This window comes from Homalodisca vitripennis, chromosome 3, assembly GCF_021130785.1.
Source record: "Homalodisca vitripennis isolate AUS2020 chromosome 3, UT_GWSS_2.1, whole genome shotgun sequence".
NCBI classification, from domain to species: Eukaryota; Metazoa; Arthropoda; class Insecta; order Hemiptera; family Cicadellidae; genus Homalodisca; species Homalodisca vitripennis.
The window spans coordinates 32,464,194-32,490,557 of NC_060209.1; the positions used below are offsets into that span (position 1 = coordinate 32,464,194).

General features: G+C 34.9%; 1 protein-coding gene across 6 annotated transcripts; it reads right to left on the reverse strand.

Annotated features, from left to right (window-relative positions):
- Positions 1–3,130: 3,130 nt before the first annotated feature.
- LOC124356782 (myosin-7-like) lies at positions 3,131–24,847 on the reverse strand. Of its 6 annotated transcripts, XM_046807982.1 has the most exons (6): positions 24,665–24,847; positions 14,003–14,099; positions 12,842–12,948; positions 9,451–9,535; positions 6,331–7,125; positions 3,131–3,482 (listed from the first exon to the last, which is right to left on the reverse strand). In XM_046807982.1, exons 4-6 carry the CDS (start codon positions 9,478–9,480, stop codon positions 3,225–3,227), a joined length of 1,083 nt encoding a protein of 360 aa, XP_046663938.1. In that variant the 5' UTR covers positions 9,481–9,535; positions 12,842–12,948; positions 14,003–14,099; positions 24,665–24,847; the 3' UTR covers positions 3,131–3,224. The 6 variants fall into 6 exon arrangements, 5 of the variants coding, with proteins under 5 accessions (XP_046663938.1, XP_046663943.1, XP_046663940.1 ...); XR_006921892.1 differs by lacking the exon at positions 6,331–7,125 and having other exon boundaries at positions 24,665–24,845; XM_046807987.1 differs by lacking the exons at positions 12,842–12,948; positions 14,003–14,099; positions 24,665–24,847 and adding an exon at positions 10,656–10,707.
- Between the last annotated feature and the right edge of the window lie 1,517 nt (positions 24,848–26,364).

The following is a 26,364-nucleotide window of genomic DNA, read 5'->3' on the forward strand; positions in this document are numbered from 1 at the left end:
TTAGATATAAAATTACACATTCTCAATGAAACTCGTTTACAGCAATGCAATTTACTACAATATTTTTATGCTTATAAAAAAACTTAAATTAATCAATGAGTATCCACCGTAGTCCACGTTCCGACGCTAGACGTAAATACAACACTATGCCGTATTTGGTTTAGGAAGATAATGAACACTTTCTACTCCACCGAAGTGTCCTGTACGACTTTCAGAAAACAACTTTTCGTTGTGAGTAGCACGGGACAGGTTGGCTTTCTACTTGTGTACCACGAGGAGAGGCTCTCAGTCGGCGCTCGCGCTGGAGGAGAATCACAGAAGAATAAATAATGACTTCACCCGGCAAACAGTCGATAACTAAACAAGCCGAGCATATAGACACATGGCTGGACTGTCCGCTTATCAGGTGGGCTGCATTCTTCCCACTCAGTTGTGACATCAGAGTGTCGTCAAGGCCACTTTCTTCGAACCGCGGACCCCTTTCTCCGGAATCGATTCTAGTCTGTGAGTGACGCATTCTTACGCACTTCCTCACCCAGCGATTCCCTGTCAGCGATTAATCCCTCAGTGAATTGTTGATTCTACGCCCGAAAGTAAAGTTCCGTGCCAAGGTCATCTGAAAGGATACTTACCAACTGGAATAGTTCTGTCGGATGACGGGTCCGTGGATGAATAATTAATCCTAACTGGGTCGCGCCAGTTGTAAGCCTCTCAGTAGGCATGCCAATAGGCATAATTCTCAGTCGGCCGTGGGCGTCAGTTTCTGTGAAACGTGACACTTTATTACGGGTTAGGCAATCGCTTCACGAGTGAGCTTAGTGTAGTGTTATAATTCACGGTTATTAATGCATACGTGTTTGTTAGTTATTCAGAGCGATGTTTTAGGGCTGGATTGAATCATTGACTTGTTTTTATGGTTTTAGTGCAGAATTAAATGTAATTAGTATTGTTTTACAACTGTTTTAATAGGAGTGTGTTTAGATAATAGATCGCTAACCAGTTCGCTAAGATTACATAGAGTTTTACTGGCAAAACACAGCCAAAAGAAAGCAATTGGAATGCCGAATGGAATGCTCGTTGTAGGCCTTTGTTTATTAAAGAGAACATTCTCACTGTCATAAATATGTATATACACTTGCTACTGAAATTAAAAGCTAAACTTGTATCTGCTAACCTTGTTATAAGGAGAGATCAATAATGATTATGTGGGAATTACCTAGTAAAACTAAATATAACTTTTTCACTTATCTGTTACTACTCTATATAACACTTGGTAAATATGCTCATACTGTTAATTTTCAATAGATTTAAGATTGTGATCTTTAACTGGCCAGTGAAAAAACCTGTTTTATTTGCTTGATGAGTACATGACTAGTCCTAGTATAAATTGTGAGTTTTAATCGTTTATCCCAGAGTCTTCCGTTATTGAACGTCCTATATTTTGTTATTGTTTTTCGAAGTCTATTCTTAATTTTGTTGATTTGATTAATTGTTGTTACATTGTGTTATTTATTTGCTTATTATTTTATCTAACATATTCTTCTGTGGAATTAAAAATGTTATGATTATCACTCAATTGAATCTTAAATTGTAATTCAAACTTAGTTGACTTCATTTTGGGCAGTGCCTAAGGACATATACTTGTCACTTGCATTATACCTGTATTTCTGACGATGTCAATTGTCAACCGACCTAATGAAAGTACTGATTATACTGATGTAAAAAAATTTGCGATGCCAACTGCCGAGTGATGCAACGGTCGAACTCAAATCACGTTCAAATGCCAAATCGAAAGACACGAAAACATTCCCATAATTCAAATACATTATTGGTACGTTATTTACTACAACGCTATAACTGAGACTGAGCAAAAGGCAGGAATAAGTCAGCCACAAATGTGTCTCCACTCCAATATTTTCAGATAAACCAAAAGAGGAATGTCCTCTGTTAAAATGGATGCAAAGCCTGACGTTCCTTGGGGACCCGTCCATTAAAAGCGCCTGTTATACAATCTACTCTAAAAACATTGGACTTCCATTTATGAAAAAAAGTTGAACAATTTGATTGGGTTCGACGAGGAAATTTTCCATTTTTACAAGCCGGATGAATTAAAAAGGAGGTCGGGCAACGCTCGCGGACGGCGATGGCCGCCTAGGGAACATTATGGGTTTCGCGGCTACACGTATCAAGACCTCGGGATCCGGGTGATGAAGAACAAAAACCTTGCACGCGGTATCGTCTAGAGAAATAAAGCCGTCAGGAATGTGGACCAGCATATCCGCAGCCCAACCAACATTCCAACAGGCCACCGGTTCAACCGCGCCGTGGGGGGGAGTGTCGGCCGTCGGTGCGTTTATATCGGCACAAAGTCCTGTCCGGGCTGGGAGGAAAGTGATTGTCTGATAGTTAGTCCCCACCCCCCCCCCCCCCCACCCCCCCCCCCCCCCACCCCCCCCCCCCCCCACCCCCCCCCCCCCCCACCCCCCCCCCCCCCCACCCCCCCCCCCCCCATTTTAAATTAATTTGATGAAAAATTTTTTATATTTTTTTAGTTTAACTTTTGGGTTTAGTTTAACCCTGTTCTATCTAAGCCGTTGTAAAAATTTTGGTTTATACCGCAGCATTCAAATATGGAAGTAAATTGTATTTACATAGAGGCTGCAACCACCTTATCATCAAATTAAAACAAATGCTGGCCTCTGAGAAAATATGGACACTATCTTGGATTGGCAAATGACTCACTTCACCAGGCTATGTGCCTTCCTGATTCATACTTCATTTTCTATGGTCTCTGGCAAGTTTCATCCTCTCCGGCAATTAGTGATGATTGGGTGTTAACTTTAAGCCGCTGGTTCCTAGAAATTTGTATACATCCCTAGTAATTAACCCATAACTTAAGACTTTTTAATCAATCTTTGCATAGTTTCATGAAGATGGCAGAACAGACAAAACATATGTAAAGAAACTATTACAGTATTAAGACCACAACAGATATTATATTTATAACTTTATAACAGTAATGTTTTAACTGAATGTTAAATATATAAATGTAGTTAAATTATTATAGGTATCTGGCTGTAATAGACATAAATTTGTATTTACATTGGGTAGTCAGAGAGTTCTCAACATCTTATACAAATCATAAGTCACTTTAATTTTAATTGGAAAAGAACTCAAAATAGCTATTTAAATTTATGTACAGAAATATCAAGAAGTTGTAGTGTTCACCTGGGAAGAGATAGTTTTGGATTAGAATTGTCTATAAATGTATACTTGTTGATACTTTTAGTACCATGTACCTGAACATATTGCTTCACCATGGTCAGTTTCATGTGTATTACTTTCATGTCATGTTGATCTCCTGACAATCTTCTGAGGCATTTCTGCAGAGACTCATCATCAGTTTTCCACGTGGACATTTTTTTGTCTAATTCGAAGGAGTCCTCAGTTCTTTGAATCGAAGACAGATCATCATAATTTTCCTGTAAAAAGAATATGTAATATTATAGCAAAAGTTTTTATTCAGATTTATTTAAAGTTAGTCGAAGATGTTTTGGGCCCTTACAAGGAAAATTCTCACAGCAAAGATTATTATAATCCACATATCACATCAGTGACTCAGCCGTGAGTTCTTTGTTGTGGAACACTATAGGATCACACATATTTTGGAATCTATTCATACTCGGTATTCATAATCTATCGGTTCCAAAAGTTCCATAGTTAGATTGGGATATAATTTAGGACTATGTTGTCGTGCAGGTTTTATTAAATTGCATTTTATTTTTTAACATTATTAATTATTTAATGCTTTGATTTTAAGTGAATCTTCTGAAAATTACTTTTTGTTGCAATAATCACTAATATGCTGTGTTTCACTGAAATGAAAACCATATATATCTTTGAGATAACCAGATAAAGTAATGTGCTCGCTAGTTGATTCGTCTAACTTATAAATTACTATATAAAGTTAAAAAAAACTTTAACCTGTCTGTTTTTTTTTTAGTATAGTAGTTGAGTTTACTTTATTTAGCTGATCCATTCATAACAAATAGGTTTCCAACAGTCCATCCAAAAACACTGGAAGCTAAGGTCAACGAGTTGTTTAATAAGTAGGTTAAGACTGTTTTGTTATAAATTTCAGTCCATGATCGTGTTGCTGTAATTATATAGAACAGTTAATTTGGAATATTTTTACAGTTTGAATAAACTCATTAAGTAAAGGCATTTTTATTTATGGTTGCATTGTATCTAAAGATCTTAAGCTTATGCAGCCAGTGTTATAACTAACATTAGAGTCTTGCGGTTCACACCACACTGAAACATTATAATGAAGACAAGAATTGTAATTATGTACTCAATTATCTCCTTTAAATATTTTGGCATCGCATTGGAGAGTCATCTTCCTGAAACTTCAAGGAAGTAATGTTTGACGCAATATGAAACAGAAGACTTTGATGTTGGTTGTATCTACACCATTCTAAAATATTTTAGCTTCATTCGTATCAGAAACATAAACCATGTGGTTTGTAACTGATATTAATCTTTTGAGATAGGCATTAAATTCATTGGGCTCTTGTATCGCCTGGCCATAACGGTAGCCCAATGGTAGTTCTCTCTGCCTCAGGTCGGTCAGGTTGTTGATTTAGGACCATGTCCTATCCCTCAGCTCGGGGGGCCGTACGTAGTGACCCTCACTGTTTTGTCGGTCAGCTCACAGGCCACTACGTATGGCCCACTGTATTGCGCAGTTATAAAATCCCTACCCAGTTGTAGCTGGAGTGTGCTGCAATCAATTGGCCAAATAATTACCAAAATTAATATTACTTTATTTGCAGCACCAGAGTAAACATTGTTATCCTAGTGTTAATGTCACTGTAGCTGCTTTAGGATATCCCATCAATGTATTAAAATACTAGTCCATTTGGTTGACACAAAGCTCACGATATGGAAACGAGTTTCATATTCTGTTCATACTAGACACCTACTTGATACTGATTGTTTTTTTTTTCTGTAAATAAAAATACTTTTAAAACAGGTCAGCCTATAACCTAAATTAGGGTACATTTATCAGCAAATAACAAATAACCAATCTATAAAGTTTCAACCTTGAAGGTAAATGAACTTTGTAAATTATTTGAGAATTTCATTTAAATCTGTCATTTAAAGAGCCGAACATCAAATTCTGCCATTTAAATCTGAGTTAAAGCGATGACATCCATTTTTTTTTCTCTTAGGACAAGAAGCTTATAAATTGCACTTAGTCCTGTAAGAACCTTTGCGCTACTTCCAGAGTGATAGGATATTCAGGATGGGTAAGGTTAGGGAGTAGGGGCCCGCCTCCTATCGAGATCCATGAGGAAGAATTAGGGCACTACATCTCAAAGTTATCCCAGAAGAATGGGAGGCCAGCTCTGAACCAGCCTCTCCAGTCAAAGTAGGCAGGGGTTGGCACACCCTTGTTGAGGTTAACAAGAACCTCTGAGGTAAGGGAACAAACCCCACCAACTCCAACAGTCATCTTCCACAGTAGACCTATCGAATTGCCCATGAACCCCAGAATCTCAACATTTGCAGTTAGTGATGTTGCCGTTACTGGACATCCATAAGGTTGCCCAGATTGAAGTGGCACATCGGTTTTTGCTGTGCCCAGTGGTGGGTACAAAACGGCCGGGTACTATGCGTGGGGGCCCGGCAAAACTGAGAAAGACAACCACCTGAGACTCCATCCGAACTGAGCAAGAGATATGTTTTGGCCACATTAGAAACCTCCCAGTCAAAGAGTGTCAACCCGACAACTATCGATATGGGACAAAATAAAACATTAAATTGTTCTAATGATTTTCATACAAGATTTAAAACACTAAACAAATAAGAATTATTATTGGAACTAATAAAACCTTATATAATTTGTCATATACTCGTAGTAAACAACTTACATATCAGATTTAGTTGAGCATGATGTATATCAAGAATATTTGAGCCAGGAATTGATATAAAAAATAACAATTGTTTTACTAAAGTTCAGTGATATGTGGTTGACTTTAGCCCTCCGTACAGCAGAATGCAAATTGTTTAACTACTGTGCTCAAATGTGTTTAATATTTTTGGTTTGCTCATAACAACAGATTGAGAGACAGAGATAAAGTATTTTTCAAACTTCAAGAACAGAGAATAACAGCTTTTATCCACAGATTTGGTGGATTGTTTGTGATTCAGGTACCCTCCCATTAGCATTATAAGTGCTGTTAAGTTAGTATTTTCTATTCTATTGAAAAAGATTACACTTTAAATTGGATACAGAAACATATGCAAATGTTTGTTATGGCTTACCAAATCCAGTGAGTATAGTTCCTCGGAAGCAGTGGTATGTACATCACAAGAAAATGAATCTAAATTTCGTGCTCCAGTCATTAAGCTCTCTCTATACCTTTTCTCCAAAATTAATGTTGCTGAACTTGGTGAATGATGAAGATCTTTTCTCAACTGTTCATTTTCATACAGTAGAGCAGTTGTGGTTTCTCTGAGGAATGCAATTCTTTTTTGTAATGAATCCATTCTGTCTTCCATCTCTTTATTTTCTACCTCCAGGTGCGTAATCAATTCTTTATAATCCTCCTTATTGTTATCAATGTTATGAAGGACAAAATGTAGTACTTTTTCATCCAGTTCATCTTTTTCGTTTTCCAGTTGTTTAATCTTCTCATCTAACTCTTGAGCTTTCTCCTCGCTATAACCCATCCTTTTGGTTTTTAACATTTCTATTTGGTCCTTTCTTTTTCTTATCTCTCCATGCCAAGTATGAAGATGAAACATTAGATCACGTACAGATTTGGTCTTGTTCAGGATCTGTGGATAAGAATCTTGTCTACTTAGCTCTCGCTGCAATTCTTTTTTCCTAACAAAGTCTTGTTCACCAGAAAATCTCACCCGTTTTTCTACTACGGTTGTTGACTTTGTTGTTTTTGCGCCAGTAAAATTCATCAGATTTTCAATTAACTTTCTACGAGTTTCTCGAATTTTTTGTGATTGCTCACCAAAATCATACAACGCTTTAAGTTTTTCTTCAAGTTGTGCTATTTTGTTCAGAGTTTCTTCAGAATTTGATGATTCAGGTCTTGTGTTTACCTGAATCAAAAATTTGGATTTGTACTGAATGTCTACTTTATATGTAAGAAAGTGTACACACTATATGAAATTTGCATGTTAATTAATAACTGTTGAAAATTAAAATCTACCAAGTGTAAATGATTTAGAGGAACCATAAAATGTTCGCAATACGTTAATGGACTCAGTATACTTCAAAAGTGACATTTCTGTAAAATGTTATTCTTTGTCTTTAATAAAGAAAGGTTAAAATTAAGACCATAGGAATTAAAATTACATTTTGGCCTTAACATTAATGCGAGGATATATTGTTTTACTTGAAACAGGTACGGGATTATAGTTTAGTTAGAGATAAAGGGAGTTAAATACACTGAGTTGTAATTTGCATTCGTTGAAGGTTGATTGAGTGTAACAATAACGTTGAACCAAAATCCAGAAGTATTTGCAATTTGTATTTTTTTAAGAAAGTAGTTCTAATATGAAACTATACTGCACATTCTCCTATTTATATCTCTCTTAAACGATATGTTTTAAGAAACTTATTTTGATAAAGAAGTTTTACTTAGGTATTAAAAATTATTAATTTGAAAAATACTACTCAAATAGTTTACTAATATTTTCAAAAGTTTATACATATTTTCAAACAATTTTTTCCTTTTTTTAACGTACTGCGCCCAATCCTGTAAGATTATAGATGTGAATGGGAAATCTAACTGACATAGATATATAAAACGGATAAAAAGTGTTAATTTTAGGACAGAGTTTTCAACCTATGCTATCTTTAATGCCATTCAAGGTGTGAAGCCTTAGTAGCTAATGGTTCTCCAGCCAAACTTTGTGGAGTCATGGAAATTGTCTGGTACTTAAAAAATTAATTTTTTAATTCATCCAACTTCTCACATTGTTAGCAGCCTACCAGACATTATAGAGCTATGGTGGTTATCTTATTCCATTTGGTGGTTATGTTTTTCTCAGGATAATTGTAATTATGATTCTCTTCAATAGCCACAAGTAGTAAACACACCAAATCCCATGCTATAAGATCTTGAATGACACAGATCATCATAACTTCTTGGGTAACCATTCTGTATCTACTGAGGTCCCTCATCAGTATCAAACAACTGTTGTTCTGTTACAATCCAGTCAGCATCAGATAAAGCTGGTAGAATAATGTTGCGTATACATCGTATTGAATATGACCACAATTACATTGTATTGCATACTACGTTGCACTGTGATCACAATCACGTTGTGTTAGTTATGCTTGAAATGAAGGCGTAGAACTTTTTCAAACACCAACATTGTCAACTTTTTGTAATGGAAATTATCAGAACGACAAATTTCAGTGAAGAGGAAGTCAAAGCCCTCATTTTGACCGGTACAACAGGCGGATCTAACCTTGCTCACCTCACTTACCCCTCATTCATTCATTGCACTATGCATTGTTACATTCGGTTGTACCTGGGTGATAATTAGTTTATCCAACTGATACAGCTTTTCCTATGCTTAAAGAGGTTGTTTTCATTAACAGAAAGTTCACCCACTAAACCTATTAACATTAATTTGTCCTTTTCTTTTAGATTTTTGCTATTTATTAATCATTCTAAATTTTCATTCAATCTGTTTCTAAATTTTAAATCTATTTCAATTGATTTTTTTTTCTAAAATCCGTTCCAATTATTGGCACCATAATGGTTTGGGTTTACGCACAGGCTTACTTGCCCATGTAGACCCTATTTTCCCTAATGAAACTGTATCCAGTAACATATTTATATTTATTTTTATTTTCATACATAACTTCTGCCTTCATTTATGTTTTTTAAATAAAAGTGTAATGTAAGATACAGATGTATTTTAATTTGCATTATTGGGAAATAAATATCCATTCATTCATATACATCATGATGAATATGACTACAATAACATCACATACTACGTAACTCTGTGACCACAATCATGTCGCATACACACCATAATGAATATGACCATCAATTATACCACATACTACGTCATAATTAATACAACCACCATTCTTGTTGTATCAGTTACATAAAATTGTAACACCCATCATAAAAAGCCTGAAGTAGTACATTTTTCCAACAGAGAAATTCATTATATAAGGCAAGGTGGAGAATATGGTTAGTTACATAATTTTATTGACAATGGTTTTGGTCTATTTATATTTAACAATTCAAATAGTTTATAGCAATAATTTAAATGCAGTTTATTCATTGAAAAATATATTTTAATTCAAAATTCATTTATCAGTCAATCTTACTTATACATTTAAAGCGTTTAATTGCTGTTATTTACAATGACATATATTAGATGAATATGCACACTTACTTGTTTTGATGGATCTTTTCCTTCATCCATGCTGCCATGAGTATGTCATGTTGTTAAACAGCTTTTGTTTTTATAGACTTGTTATCTGTATGCAGAAAGGTTATCTTTACTTGATTACAACTGTATAAGTTCACATTATTAAAGACATTAGAGAACACAATTACTGTATTATTGTTTAAAATTATTTTGAGCCAAAGCTGCTATAAATTCTAACTATGCAACTTTAAAAATCAAATTAACTTAATCTAAAGAGAATAAGATTTCATGGACCGTAAAGCTAATAGTTCCTTAATTTCTAAACAACATTCTTTATTAACTCGTTAATGAGCGGAATCATCCACACATTCCAACAATAAAAATAAATGTTGCTGATACACTTGTATTCTAATTCTATCATGTGAATTATACAATGAATATTTTATCAACACTTCACAGATTTTTGTCTCACTTATATCCTTACAAATTCATTTTATTAATGCAATGAAAGGGGCTAAATTTCATATCCAATAAATTACTAACAAAAATCTTGAACATAAATTTTTAGCTGACTATGAGAAACCCATTGCAGTTATAAAAAAACTAAGAAATTAATTGGAATAGGCTTCATTTTGTATAAAACCAAATTACTTGTACTAAGAAAAAACTTGTTAAAATCACCTTATCTTTTGAAAATAAATTTTATTTGGATATGGGAAGTACTCATCTCAATTATGAAAAAGCTGAGCAATTTCTAGTTCGACCATTTTGTTTATTACCATAAAATTCCTCATTTTTTTCTACGAATAGTATTTCCTACTAAATTGAAAACTTTTATAGAATAAAGTTAATGAGCATGGTATGATTCCTGATGTCACCATTTATCAGTCATTGCAAATTTTACCTGCCATTTAAAAATTTGTTGAAGATTTATCTATGGTATCCACAGTAAAAATGTTACTTATGAATTGTCTGTGGTATCCACGGTAAAATATTTGACACTGGGGTACCTGTTAGCAGTGAAAGGGTAGATGAAAGACTGAAATGCCACAAAGGATTAATTGTTGCTTATTGGTGTGTTTTTCCTTTGTCCTGATTATTGGATGTTGACACTTCACACAGATCATGGAACATACTGAAAATCCCTGTTGGCTCGTTAGAGGTAATATATTCAACATACTGAGAAAAAGGACTCTGGCACTAAAAGGTTAAATATAAAAAACCATTACATTGAAAACAGGGAAACCGATATCCTAATTTTTTCTTCAGCTGTAACATATTTTTGTTTTTAGAACTATTTGTTCACATCTTATGTCAATATTATAGATACATACAGGAAATGTCAAATTTAGTTACATGAGATATTTTAGAAAAACTTACAGTTTATAAACACTGTAAAAAACAAAATTTTGTATTAATCAAAATAAAAACATTCAGTACAATCAGCTGATAAAATTGATATTATCAATATTATACTTTTAATGTATTTTAATGATTGTAAGAATGTCTCTGGGATGCTTTTTACATTGTGAAATAAACTGAAATTATACAGATAACTAGATAATTTCCATAACACTGTCATGGCACGGTTAAAACTATTGTTATAACACCGTTAAAAGTAGTATTTAATTTTGATTTTAGAAACATGTATAGAAATTTTTATTTTAAAGGCATTCTTACTATTTCAAGTAGTATCTTAGTTCTTTGTTTCTTTTACATTATTAATACTGTTGAATTTCCATTAGATTAGAGAGTGCAAGATTCAGCTTGATATTATTTACATAGCATATGAAACTCATATTTCAAAACATACAGTAGTTCATAATCATAGTTTATTTGTTGATATAAAATAAAATAATGATGTAATTTTATTGTAATATATCGCCTTGAACTTTGGAAGATTTTCTCACTTTTCAACTTATTAAGAGTTTTTAAAATATGTCAAAACTCCTTACATCTTGTACGTTTTTAGTTAAAGTTTGTACTCTCCACCTAAATTAAGCTCATAATAATAGTTTTGGTGTTGTTATGATAAAGGAAAATAAAGAAAATAATTAATTCCTTTTGTAAAGTTGTTTTCTAAACATTTTTAAACGTTTCCATGTATTGTAAATGCGTTTTAAAAACCCGCCTGATGAAATGTGTTTGGGTTTCCAATAAAGAAGTGCCTTTCGAATAAAACATAGACAATGATTAACTTTTTTTAGATCAGCCAAAGAGCTCTTTCATTGGTTAGTTGTCTTCTGCAGGTATTAGTATTAGTAGTTTAATTTTGGTTTATTATCTAAACATCCTACTATGTTTAGACAAATGACTTTCAACAATCAGTATTAATGTTGGCTCATTGCTTTCAGTATGTGAATGCTATAAATCTGTGTCTGTAATGCACATTAATGATGGATCAGTGGAGAAAGTCACATTACAAGTTTTATATTTCAGAAGCATGATCAAAATTGTTCTTCATAATACTTTCTTCGATGTCATTAGGCTATTCAGAAATGTGGAGAATAATATTGTCTTCATGTTGTAAATGATAATTTAGCATATGATCTTAAAGTGCAGAATTTTTTTTATGAGATTGGACTTTTAGGAGATTTCTGAATTAACCATAAGATTGAATAAGATGACCACTGCAGGCATTGTGATGCAGGTATAGTATCCATCTGTACAATAGAAGGTGGTGGATGAATGAAAAGGAGTCCCCACTGTGGGTATCAGTGCGCATTATATCATTTGTTTCCATTTATGTTTTTGACAATATAAAAAATAGACATGTTTTGAAATTACTATACTGACTAAATGAGTTATTCAGTTAGTTATTACTATTAAGGTGAAGTAATAAATTTTAGGATGTTAGTCAATTATGAGTGACTGTACAAAACTGTAGGGAATACGAGTATATGTTGAAATTTAGACTTCATCCTTAGCTTTCCATGGACTGCATTACTTCTAAGAGCCTGTCGGTCAAAGTTGATAAAGGGTCGGGCAGTCTATATTTGCTATAGTATGAAGTTTATAAATAAATTTCATTTAAGAAAATAATAATATTTACATTTATTTATTTATTTACAAATAATAATTCTAACACTGTTCGAACAATTATAATTATTTTTTTCTATATTTAAAACAATTAGCTTATGACAAAGATAATGCAGGCAAATGCTAGAAGGATGCCACAGGAGATGACGATGATTCCAGAGAGACCAAGATAGACAAACAGGTTGTGGGCTTCCTCTGACAGTTTCTCTACAAAATATAAAATAATTTCACAATGTGCCACGTGCAAAAATTTCTGTTAATTGGCACTCTTTAATAAACTAAAAACAAATAATAAATTATATTTCCACACTATAATTAAAAAATATTAAACAGAAAGGAATTAAACAACTTGCTCCAAACACACTCAATTTTATACCTTCAACACCCTTAGTTTCATGGTTTTCCGATAAAAAAGAGCGGAGACGCTGCGGATTAGGAACACATTCTGATGTATATGCGTTAAGCTCTGTCCAGTCATGAAATCTGAAAAAAATAAAATGATGAGAATGACGATAGTAGTTTGTTTGAATCATAAATTAGACATTCAAGTAATATGACACATATTAATATTATTTTCATTTTTAATAAAAGAAATCTTCGAAAGATATGACTAATGTTACTTATAACAATTTTTAGATCTTATGAGTTGCTTAATTTGTTCTAACAGCAATTTACATGCAGAAAGAACTCAATAGTAATATCTGGTTGGTTAAATAAAGATTTCATTCATTCATCAAAGCAGTAGTTCAATTACGATTATTATATATTTTATTGGTTTATTAATTTCTAGATCCATGACCCTAAGAAATGTATCTACTAATTTTTGTAATTTTAACTATTGAAAATATCCAAAAATCCAATGTAAGATAATTATATATCATCATCAAGAACGTAGCCAGGACAATATTTTAGGAGGATCTAGACGACATATTTTTCCGTAGTGAACAGAAAGTAAGGCAAGTGTAGCCAATCGCTCATTCCTCATTTTGTTCCTGAAAAAGTTCTTGACCCATTTCAATGTTGAGAACGATCTTTCAGCAGTACACATCAGTAATACTGAATTATTCAAATAATAGTAATAATAATTTTCTAAAAAAGTAATTGACAAATATTACAAATTTGGCGGGGGTCCGTACCTCTTGGATATATATATATATAAAATTTGCCCTGATCATCCTAGATTATACATTGTCACTCAAAATGATTATATTGTATCATTTCATTAGCTATAAGACTGCTTGTCTCAAACCATCCTCAAGAGAAAAATTAAAAATACTTCATTCTTTCTACAAAAGCATACTAAATGTGGATTTTTAGTCTTTTGGTTCCATATGATACCAACACTTTTACTATGACAGTGGCGCATAACTGAAGGATATGATTTAGTCTACTCACAAATAATCCATTAAAAATAGAAACTTACATAAATCTTATGACATGTATTTTTTAAGACAGTAAGAATACTCTCTCTAAAATTCTCCATATTTGGTGCTGTTGCTTTTACAGCTAGTTATGAGGATTAAGATAATATACTTACTGATCACATTGACAAACAAACTCTGTTTCAGAGCAAATCATTCGAAAGTCTATGCATTGGTCATGATTAACGCATGGTTCACCATGTTTCCTTGAGTCTGAAAAATTAAAAAATTTAACTGATAAAATGAATATGTTAATTAAAATACTTCAAAACATTAAATTTTCATTGTTGTAATAATTGGCTGAGCATTAGCAAAGGGAATGGACAAATTTTATTTCTGTCTGTCTGTCTGCACAATATCTCAAACATGAACTGACCTGTAGACTTGAAATTGTGCATGAAGCTTCATTTCTACATGAGGAACACTGAGTTTGATAATTGTGGATGTCGCTCCAATGGATTTTTCTGAGTGTTAACGAATATTTTTTACGTTGGTCTCATGGATAACCACAATGGCAACGAGAAAATAGCAGAATAAATTAATTTCTCGACAAACTTGATACACGATTTAAACATAAGTCAAACGTTTCTTTATTCATTTACATCAAGTACAGAGATAGTGTCAAAAGGTAATTGGAATTAATTATAAAATTTATAAAATAGTGTAGAGTCCATGACATTAAAGTGTATGAAGCGTCTGTTGGTTGAGACGTTTTGGTTGAACTTCTCAAGTGTGAAAGTGTGAGCAATCTTTCTAAAAAAATTTAGAAAGTGCAGTTCAGTTGAGTCTCCCTCTTGGCAGGGTTGAAAGGGCCTCTCTGCAGCTTTCCAAAGAATGGAAGTTTGCAAGGATTCTAATTGTCTTTTATTGATGTATTAAAATTCTGTTTGTGTTGGCTTTTGAAGTTCTTCCTCATACAGCCAGACCATATCTTAAATGAATTTCAAATAGTGCAAAGTAGGCAGCCAGTCTTCCAATTCCTTGTTCCGTTTGAGTGCATATAGGCTTGTATTAAGTCTATTAAATCGCTGATCAGTATGAGCAGTTCAAGATAAACTAGAGTCAATTATGACCCCAATAACTTCCCAAATATAATAATTTTCTCTGTTCTTCCAAATCTTAATTGGCTACTTTTAGAGGGGTTTACCACTAAGTTGTTTCTATTGCAAAACTGATATGCCATGTTAACAACAATGAAAGTATTCAGGCATAGATTTTCAGGTGAACAGTCAGCGTGCATCAAAGTGCAGTGTCCAGGGCAATTATTGTTACTTTTAGTTATGAAGCTGTTATAAGCTTCTGAACTTAAAGATGTATACACTTTTTTCCTCCATTCATTTAGTAGCAACCATTTCAGCTCATGTAAGTTTCTACCTCCAGCTACTCTGTGCACTGATTTAGGTGGGTTTATTTCCTCTAAGGCAGTGCCCTAGCTCGACTGCAAGAGCAACAAGACAAACGGACACTGCTGTCAGCGACAAAAAAATGTGTCAATACTGCGGAGCGCTGACGAAGGCTCTGACAGGTGTGGTGAATGTTGCGTTGCTGGTATAGCGCTACCAAATACAAACTTGTTTATATTATGAAGTGCGAATGACACTTGCGATGGTTGATCGTGTCATTGCCTGCTGTCTAGCTAGGACGTTGCCTAGTGTGTCAACATTTGTCTCATGATTAAAAAAATGTTTATTTTCCATTTAGTGTGATCTATTATCCAAGTTAGAGTAGCCATTGAATTGTCTAAGTTACTATCTAGTAATCTGTATGTACCCACAATATAGAGGTAATGTCTTTGTTAAAATTTATCATGGTGCAACCTTGGTGTATGAAAATTCTCAGCAGTATGTCACACGTCAATCTGCTTGGTGTGAGATCATAGTGTATCTTCTACAAAGATAGCTAAATCTCCAAGTCTGTAATTGACATGGCTGTAGTGGGCTAATAAATCAAAGCCAGGAAACCCTTTTATGGACTCGTATCTGGTTTTGTCTGAGTCTGTGCTTTGTTAAAATGATGACAATGGGTCTCTCTCCAACTGAGCTAAGTGTAAAAAGAAATTCAATTTGTGTCACAGTTCTATTATATTTTTATGCAGGATGATGTAAGTCTTCCTTTTGTTGAAATTTGTGTTTGCCTATCTTCGAAGTAAATACTCAATTCTGAAAAAAAGTGATTATCCTTGGTCCCTTTGTTGTATACCTATTTCCATATCAGAGATCGTTGCTTTGATTAGCAGTTCACCTTCTCCTTAGGACAGTGTTTGGAATCTGTGGGAATGCAGTCTAAGAATTGAAAGAAAAACTTCTTGGCCAAAGCCATACAACTCTGCATAGTGGTAGCAGCCATAGTGAACCCTCCCCAAGTGCATGCCCAGATGACTGACTAGAACACTCCCTATTATAAGAAAAAAGAAAAACCGACCAGCTACAAGGGGGAAAAGTCACTTTACCGTGCCACTCCAAATGGCAAAAATTCCAGATGCTGCACTAAAAGGAAGGTGAGCTGGAGCTAAATTCAACTTTTACATTGAATCAACCCTTCCAACCATAGCTGCGTTATATGTAAATTGAATTGTTTTTTGTGTCCATTGGAGCTACTGTTTCTGCCAGTTTTTGCTGAAGATTTTCAATTTTTCTCATATATTTGTCTTCCTCAAGACTGAATTGTTCAATCTATGCTTCAGCACTAGTAAGTGTGGATTGCAAATTTTCCATCTAGTAATTTGTTTTTCTTCTTCTAGTAATGCAGATCCTTTATTGCAGCCATTTCCAATCTATCTTTCTTGTCATCGTTTCCCCCTAAAAGTTCCTTCTCCAGCGAACTGTTTTCCAAGATTTTTTATTGAGCCATTTAAATTATCATATTAATTTTGTGTTGTGTGCGTACACAGAGGGTTATTCTTCCTTGTATGATAGTTACATTCTTTGTGAGGAGGTGTTTCTTTGTGTAGCTATAAAAGGTCCTAATCATACTGTTGTTCTGTGTCTGTTGTGGCTTTATTGTATTTGCAGTTATTCCACTGCCAAGATTCAATGTCGATCTTGCATAGCCATTGAATTTCTTATCAGACCAGTCTAGCTATTTAGAATGGAACCACTAATTGCAAGTTCCTTTACATAAAATCTCTTTGTGCTTAACTCCAAATGTGCATGTGACACAGCGATGTAGAGATATTATTTTAGCTGAAGTAAATTGGATTAATTGTTAAAGTTAAGTATAAAAAATTCCTGTTGTCAAAAGGAATTAGAATTCTTGTTTGTCCCCATAATTGAAAATAGGCAATCACAAAGAGTATGCAATGTTTAGAATTTGATCTAATTATTTGTTCACAATTTAATTAACCATACATATAAATAATAATAATATCAACAAATAATAATGAGTTAATTGGGACTGATAATATTAAAATTATTGTTTATTTATATTTTCTGGGATTAAAAGAATAAGTCAGTGCATAGTTTAATCTTAGTACCCTTTGATTAGAAGTCCATCATTCAACCAAACTGAGCCATGCATAACGCTAATAAGGAAACTAAATTTGTATGAACACTAAGTTTCTTTTGATTGAATGGCAATAAGTGATTATCTGATGAATGATAGTGGATGCAGTATTGAATCACTATCCAAGGGTGGTTACATTTTATAAGAAAGGTAGTCATATCTTATCTTTGTTACCACTAGAATTGTAATGTACTTGATCTTAACAAAGTTTTACAACTGATCTTTTGATGTTTAACACTCTTAAAAAGTTGTGTCAAAACTACTACCTTTAAATAGAAGCACATTAAACAATTACACAATGTCATACATTCTTGTATGTCTTTTAAGTAACAGTTATATATTGTATATTGAGAAGTGTTGTAATCAATAGTATCAGAGCAGTACAAATGAATAGTTTACAACCATAATTTCTAACTGATTGTAGTCAAACCTAGGATTACTGAGGATTAATACTCTGACAGCCATCCATTTAATCAAAAGTTTCAGTATGGTATGGCAATAATAGTAGCATCAGAGCAGTACAAATGAATAGTTTAAAACTATAATTTTTAATTGATTTGTGAACCATTAAATATACCCATTAAGGAGTCATTACACCATCAATGTACAAATTATCTTTCAAAACTAATAATGAATCATCAGATATATTTGATGTGAGCAAATACCTATGGCTTTGCCTGCAATTGCAACCTTCCAAGTACTTGATCGAATATCTGGTGTAATACAATATTAAAAAAATGGAATTAGTCATATATCATGTATCACATAGGTACCCATTTTTCAGTGTTCGTTATTAATAGCACCTAAGTGTTCGTTAGAAGTTAAGTAAAATCACAAGTAATTCTTATTTTAGGTTTTTAATTTCTAGTTCAAATTAGTTTGATTTGAACACATCCAGCCACATCCAGGTGGCTCTGCTCCTGGATGTGACGATTTTCTTTCTAATACCTTAAAAAATAATATTGCACATTTTCTTCCTCCTCTCAAACATTTAATTAATCTTAGTCTAACTTCTGGCATTTTCCCCGAAAGATTTAAACTGGCTAAAGTTATTCCGTTACACAAGGGAAACAGCAAATCGGACACGAACAACTATAGACCTATCTCCTTGCTTAGTGTAATCGGTAAAGTGCTTGAGAAATGTGTAAAAAAAACAATTTCAAAATTATTTAGAATCCAACAACTTAATATCGGAATTACAATTTGGTTTTAGACAGAGAACAAATACTTCAGACGCCTTTTTCAAGATTAATAAACAAATAATGCATTTACGAAATGAACATTTTAAAATTCTCTTAGTTTTCGTGGACTTAGCTAAAGCCTTCGATTCAATTGACAGAAATTTGTTGATTAATAAATTAAAATATGTTGGTGTAAGAGGAATTGCATTACAATGGTTCGAAAGTTATTTAACTGATCGGAAGCAATTTGTAACAATAAATAATCAAAATAGTAGTCCATTGGAAGTAAATTATGGCGTTGTTCAAGGAAGTACACTTGGCCCATTACTCTTTCTCGTTTATATAAACAACATAGTAAAGCTAAATATTACTGGAATGTTACAACTGTTCGCTGATGACACAGTAATTGTTTTCAAAGGAAGAACCTGGCAAGAAGTTTACCAGGTTGCTTCGAACGAGCTAACGCAAATACAACATTGGTTTCTTTCTAACATTCTAACCGTGAACGTCAGTAAAAACAAAATTTTTACCAATCGCATTAAGGAATGTGAGTGAGCCACCCGCGGAGCTGCAATTAGTACTGCACTCATGCGGCGATTCAGTTAACACCGCCTGTCACTGCCAGCCTATCGAGAGGGTGGACCAGTACAAGTACCTAGGTATAATTATTGATAAAAAACTTAGATGGGAACCTCACATTAATTATTTAAAACCTAAACTTAGAAAAATGATATACGTATTTTACCAATTAGGGCAAATTTTAAATTATAATGAATTAAAAACTGTCTATTTTGCATATGTTCAGTCTATTTTACAGTATGGAATAATAGCGTGGGGAGGGGCGTTCAAAACTATCATTGATCCATTAAATGTTATTCAGAAATCTATACTCAAGGCAGCTCTAAATAAACCTAAACGTTTTTCATCAAATCAGTTGTTCATAGAATCAGATATTCTCACGATCCGTCAGTTGTATATTAGGAATGTGATGGTCTACACCTATAGGCACAGGGAGGAGGTACTCGGTCGACCTACTCACAGCTACTCTACCAGGGCCGCTGTGGGGGGTGGTGTGCGGGCTCCTGTCATCGAGATGACTGTGAATCTGACGAACGCATACTACGTGGCGAGTACATTGTACAGGCGCCTGCCTCCAGTGATAAGGGACCTGCGGGCCGAACCAACTGGTCTGTTCAAACGACTGATTACTACCTGGCTGCGGATGATCGGCTCTGATAACGCTGAGTCTCTCCTCACTCCCACTTACCGTTATTAACTACATTTACTATAACTACTTTCAGTTGCTGTGCCGTCGTGTCAGCATGTACAACATGTTCAACCGCTTGCTTAGATATTTTTGTTTTCGTAACTTTTATTTATTTTATTTTGTGGGACTGATTGTGTGAGCTGAATTTTATTTATTGTATGGATTTTAAAAAAGTCTGTTCTACTAAAATTGTTGTAAATAAGAGCTCGCCGTCACGCACAGGCCTCGGCCCATGTGACGGTATTTTCATAATAATAATCATGTGATTGTAATCATTGCATATTTGAAAATAAAGAGTAATTTGATTTGATTTGATTTCCTACGCAAAATTGGAGGTTGCTATTTTGCCCCCGAGAAACAAAATGTAGACCTTTAAATAATTTTGCAATGTGGTTGAATTCGAAACATTACAGTTTTGTAAATTGTATTGATGGATGTATAAACATATATTTTGTTATTAAAAATTAAAAACTGAAATCAACATCAATAATAATTCAATACTTACATTAAGACAGTTGCCAGGGGTAAGAGAAAAGGTCTTAGATATAACTCTGACTAGCAACTATATTGCAACTAAAGTTTTAAACTGGAGTGTGCTAGATGAAGCATCTGCTTCAGATCATAAGTATATCTCCTTTGACATGAGGTCGTATAAAATACAGGAGACCTATAGAAACCCAAAGAAAACAGATTGGGTAGCTTTCAATGCAGAGCTAAAAAACAATCTAGTAAGGGAAAATGGGTATCAGGGGCAAGGGGTCGAGGACATGGCGAACTCTTTGAAAAACGCCATGATAGAATCGTACCACAAAGCCTGCCCCGTGATTGAGAAAAACTCAAGGAAAAAAAGCATGTTGGTGGAACCAGGGGCTGGAAACCTTGAGGAAAAACCTTCGCAGAGCATATAATACATGCAAACGTGCAGGGAACTGGGATAGGTACTCTGCTGCCCTAACAGAGTACAATAAAGAGGTGAGAAGAGCTAAGAGAAACTCGTGGAGAGAATTCTGTCAGAGTATTGATAAGGCTCCTGACTGCGCAAAACTCCAAAAAGTCCTAGCTCGAAGCCCCACAAATGCGGTGGGTACTATACTTAGGGAAGATGGGACTCACACCAAGGATCCTGAGGAGACTCTTCAGTGTTTACTGAATACACACTTCCCAGGATCGTTTCAAACCAGTGAAACAGTTGTTAGTGAATGGCGGCGAGAACCTAGAGATAGCTCGTCTAAGGTGGACTGGAACTGTACAAAGACTGTCATCAACTACTTAGGGATAAAACGGGCCTTGGAGTCTTTTAAGCCGTTCAAATCACCAGGTACCGATGGCATTTTTCCTGCTTTACTGCAGGAGAGTGGGGACTTGGTGATACCCCTGCTCCTACGACTGTTTAGAACTAGTCTAGCGACAGGAGTCATACCCTCATCTTGGAGGACCTCTAGGGTTATATTTATCCCGAAGCCAGGCAAACCCTCCTATGAGGTTGCAAAGGCTTATAGACCAATAAGCCTAACATCCTTCTTTGTCAAGACCATGGAGAAGGTTCTGGATAGGCATTTAAGGGACACAGTCCTCATCAATCGTCCCTTACATCCAAATCAACATGCCTATCAGAAAGGTAAATCTTGTGAAACAGCCCTACACTGTCTGGTTGGCAAGATTGAGCAAGCTATTGAACAAAAGGAAATAGCTTTAGCAGTGTTCCTGGACATAGAAGGAGCTTTTGATAATACGAGTACTCACTCTATAGTGTCTAAGCTTACATCCAGGGGTACGGAGAAAACTGTTGTTAGGTGGATAAGTAACATGCTTAAGAGCAGAAGAGCACAGGCATCTCTGTGCGGAATCACAAGAGAGGTCAAAACGCAGCGAGGATGTCCACAAGGAGGTGTATTATCACCAAGCCTGTGGAACATAGTTGTGGATGACTTACTCTGGACTCTGAATGAACAGGGTATGTATGCTCAAGGCTATGCAGATGATGTTGTTATACTCATAAGAGGTAAGCATATGGTAACGTGTCTGGAAATGATGCAGAGAGCACTGGCCATTGTGGAGCGATGGTGTGACGAAGAAGGACTTGTAGTAAATCCTTCGAAGACCGTCATGATACCATTTACAAGAAGAAGGAAACTGGAAATCACACAGCCAGTCCTATGTGGGGGCCAGATACAGTTAAGCAGGGAGTTCAAATATCTAGGTGTCAAACTGGATGATAAACTCACCTGGAATTGTCATCTGGAATACATAATCAGACGATCTCAGACTACATTGATGATGGTGAGACGTGCAGTAGGATGCACATGGGGGCTTAGACCCGACATGTCACACTGGCTGTACACCAGAGTCATTAGGCCAATGATGGTGTATGGCTCAGTGGTATGGTGGCCAAAAGTCCAACAGGTGACTGCCGCAAAAAACCTGTCAAAGGTACAGCGGTTGGCATGCTTGGGGACAACGGGTGCCATGAGAGGAACACCAACCGCTGCTATGGAAGTAGTGCTAAATCTCCCACCCCTAGACATATTCGTCATAGGAGAGGCTAGGATGGCTGCCTACAGACTGAAGTGCAATGGGAACTGGCATTATCACCATGCTAGTAAGCACTCCAAGATCGTTGACATTCTCAAACTGGATATTCTAGAAATGATGTCTGACAGAATGGCAAAGGTTACGGACTGGGAAAAACCATTTCAAGTCAACATTGTTGAGAGGAAGGAATGGTCAAAAGGTGAGCCTGACTACATGAAGAAGGCTCTAACCTGGTACACACGGACGGGTCAAAGACTCTGAAGGGTACTGGGGCAGGGGTCTGGGGAGCCAGACCGAGGGTTAACTTAAGCTTTAGCCTAGGTAAACTGGCAACTGTCTTTCAGGCTGAAGTTACAGCCCTTGCAGAATGTGCAAGAGTTAATGTGGAAAGGGGCTACAAAGGCAAAAACATCTACATTAACTCGGACAGCAGGGCTGCTCTGCAGGCCTTGGCCAACCATGGCTGTAATTCGAAGGCAGTCTGGGAATGCCATAAGGTCTTGAAATTGCTGGCGAAAACCAATAAAGTTATTCTAACTTGGGTGCCTGGACATAGAGGAATCACAGGAAATGAAGGGGCAGACGGTTGCGCTAACTTGGGAGCCAACCGTCTTCTTACCGGTCCTGAACCAACGTGTGGGGTCTCATATAACTTAGCACGTAGATCAGTTACCAAGTGGATGGCTAACAAACACCTACAACATTGGAGAAACACTGAGGGGAATGTACAGGCAAAGCGGATGCTCAAGGGACCATCAAGGAACATTGCAGCAGATGCCCTTAGAATGAGTAGAACGGAGATCAGAAAGGTGACTGGTTTTATTACAGGTCATTGGATATTCCGAAGTCACCTGAACAGAATAGGTATTCCAGTTCAGGAAACACTGTGCAGGAAATGTGGCGAGGCTGACGAAACAGCCAAGCACGTCATATTTGAATGTCCGGCATTACAGAGCAAACGCTCAAGATCCCTAGGTGTTCTTATGCATACGGAAGAGGGGTTGGAACAGGAAAGCATTGTTCAGAAGATCTCATGGTTTTGTAAAGGCCTGGGATTTGATACAGCTTAAACCTGGGAGAGGGTGCACAATAAGCCGGATGGCTGAGAGGCAACTACCAGGCCTAGGAAACCTGGCCCTCTGTTAAAAAAAAAAAAAAAAAAAAAAAAAAAGACAGTTGCCATCCATATGTAAATGAGATACAAGATGCAGTAAAGTACATGTTTTTGCTTCCCAATCTATGTTCGCAATATCATACTATTTCCACGGTCCAGTCTAGGAATTATATAAATATTTCTATTCCTAATCAGTATTGTATACCTCATCAGTGAGAAATTGACGCAATGTCCCCTCAATGAGTTTCTGTGATTCAAATTGCTTTTAGTATTGCTTTGTGATTCCACTTGTACCCACAAGGTCTAAGGAAACAAAATGCAATACTTTACAAACACACATTTCTAATTTAGTAGGCCGACATCCAGAATAGGTAAAGTCCAATATATATTAATTGGTTTGACTTATTTCCAAGAAGTGTTGTTACTTGTGTTATGCTTTCACTCTATAAAAATGAAAACAAATTGAAAATACTGGTTAAATTACTCAAACATATGGTCGTGCTGTCATAATACAATGCTTACACAGAACGATTACATTTAACGGGCTCTTTTATGTTACACAACTTTAAAGACCAAGATGGGAATTTTTGCTAGAAACCAGTGGGATGTAGCCCAGAGGGATTTTCCAAATAAGAATAGCCTTATATTCATCCCAGGTACCCTAAGAATGTCAATATAAAATTTCACTACAATCGGTTGAATAGATTACACGTCAAAACAAAACAAACAAACAAACAAAGGTACTTTCGCATTTATGATGTTATTAGGATTTTATTTTCTTGTTATAAATATCAGATTCATTATTTGATATTTTGAGATGACAGCAACACATGAAATCTACCTTTCTTCTGATTACGCCAAAAGGGATATTTTCCTTCTGATTAGCAACATTTTAAATCATACAGGTTCAAGCTTTGCTAACACTAAGCCAATAAAAATGTGTTAGTTACACTCCATCACAATAAATATTGAATCACAAAACGTACTTGCTCAAATATATATTTGCAATGATCTTGTTTTGAAAGATATAACTAGTTTTGCTATAATAAATCCCTTTCTAATCTAAACGTAAACTCATTAAAATGGTTTTTAAATGGCCTAACAAAAATAAACATGTGTAGAACTATCCCTTCTAGTAATATAACTACTAATTTCAATTAGTAAAACTGGTTCAAACACTTACGTTCTGTCCATTCAAGATGTGTGTTTTCACTTAAATGAAGACAGTAAATAATTAATAGCGCAATTCCGATTTTTAAATATTTCACTGCCATCTTTATTGCATGAGCAACATTAAAGTTGAAGGGAATGATGTATGAACATGTCACTGCATAGGAGTTTCTGAAGCTCATCCAAAAATAGCACTGTCTTCTTGACTCAGTGCCAAGGTATGTCAACACATTTGTCCAATTATCACTGGAAGATGAAGATTTTTATTGTTGAGTACGTACATTATTACTATTCATTTAAAATAATTTTCACACTTTCTAAGAAAAAAATGCTTAAATTCTAACTTTTATTTATAAGAAAAAGTTCTTTCAAAACAGTAAACCAAACAAATATACAAAAAATTGGTCTTATATAACTTAAGCTGTATTTGTAACCAAAATTAGCAGTTTAATAAGTCAAGATACAAATCCATTAGGTGTACTCCTGGAAATTGCAGTTGAGAGTCCACAGCAATTGGTGATAATTGTGATTCTCTTTTTGTATATTATGAACTTTTTATTCATCCAAACCATACAATTGCATTGTTTTTTTATAATATTAGTATAGTAAAACTTGCAATTACAGGCCCATTGAACAGATTGATAAAACAGGTCAAGGACATGCTACTTACTCTCCCATGATCCACAAGACCAACACAAAACCGTCTTTGTCCAATAGTGCAGTTCCACACTCAAAAAAATACTACAATAAAAAATATTGGGATATAATATGACATGTATTTTTATATATAATATATTTACTATGTATACAACTACACAAATTTTGAAACATGAAATTATTAATTGTGTTTTTTTTTACCACGGATGACTGGTTGACGTCCACTATATGCATTACACATAAACGCTCGACGATGAACATGTACATATACACACAGAATATGAACTTCAAGTTAAATATAATTTACAAAGCACGATATTGTGTTACTGTATAATGTTGGGTTTTCATGTACAAAGTGTGTCAGAAACACATTATAGCGATCGGTTAGTAACTATCATTATAATTAATGAATGTATGTAAATATAAATCAACAAAAGATACATCTATTTTACTTTTTTGGTGATTTTAATGTCATCATAATAGTGATATTAAGGACTCTATTGCTTTATTAGACACTCTTTTGGGTTATAGTTTAAGACAAACTATTACAGGCATCAACCTGAGATCTGAGAGGATAGGCAGGGTAACATACAACATTTTGTTAATTTTTAACATAGCAAATTTGGTTTTTATTTAACAGTTTCTTAGAAGCAAGTAGTTGAACCTAAAAGAATAAAACTGATAATTTTTTGTATGAAAAATATTGAAAAACATTGCCACAAAAATTGGAATAAAGTATTAAATGAGAGAGATGTTGAAAGGCAAATCATTAAACTGGTAAGCAGGCATTCATGGCCATTGCTCGGTGTCTATCTCGCCCGAAGTGTGGGAAGTGAGGTCTGTATTATATTTGTCAAGCCCACGAGTCGCAGACGGACTTGTCATTCTGAAAACTTACCAAGCATGAGTCTTGTGGTTTATTATATGTCAACTGTTAATATATATATATATATAGACTAGCAGTTGCCCGCGGCTTTGCACGCAATTTCCTGTTGGAAAACAGTACACTATATTCACATATTCTTTTTCTATCACATTCTAAACATTCCTGAGATA

Excerpts from the sequence above, each read along its gene's own strand:
- LOC124356782 (XM_046807982.1), bottom strand. The coding sequence starts at position 9,480 with ATGGATGAAGGAAAAGATCCATCAAAACAA. Across the intron at positions 7,126-9,450 it reads GAAAAGATCCATCAAAACAA|GTAAACACAAGACCTGAATC; the intron begins GTAAGTGTGCAT and ends TTTTTGATTCAG. Across the intron at positions 3,483-6,330 it reads AACTATACTCACTGGATTTG|GAAAATTATGATGATCTGTC; the intron begins GTAAGCCATAAC and ends TTCTTTTTACAG.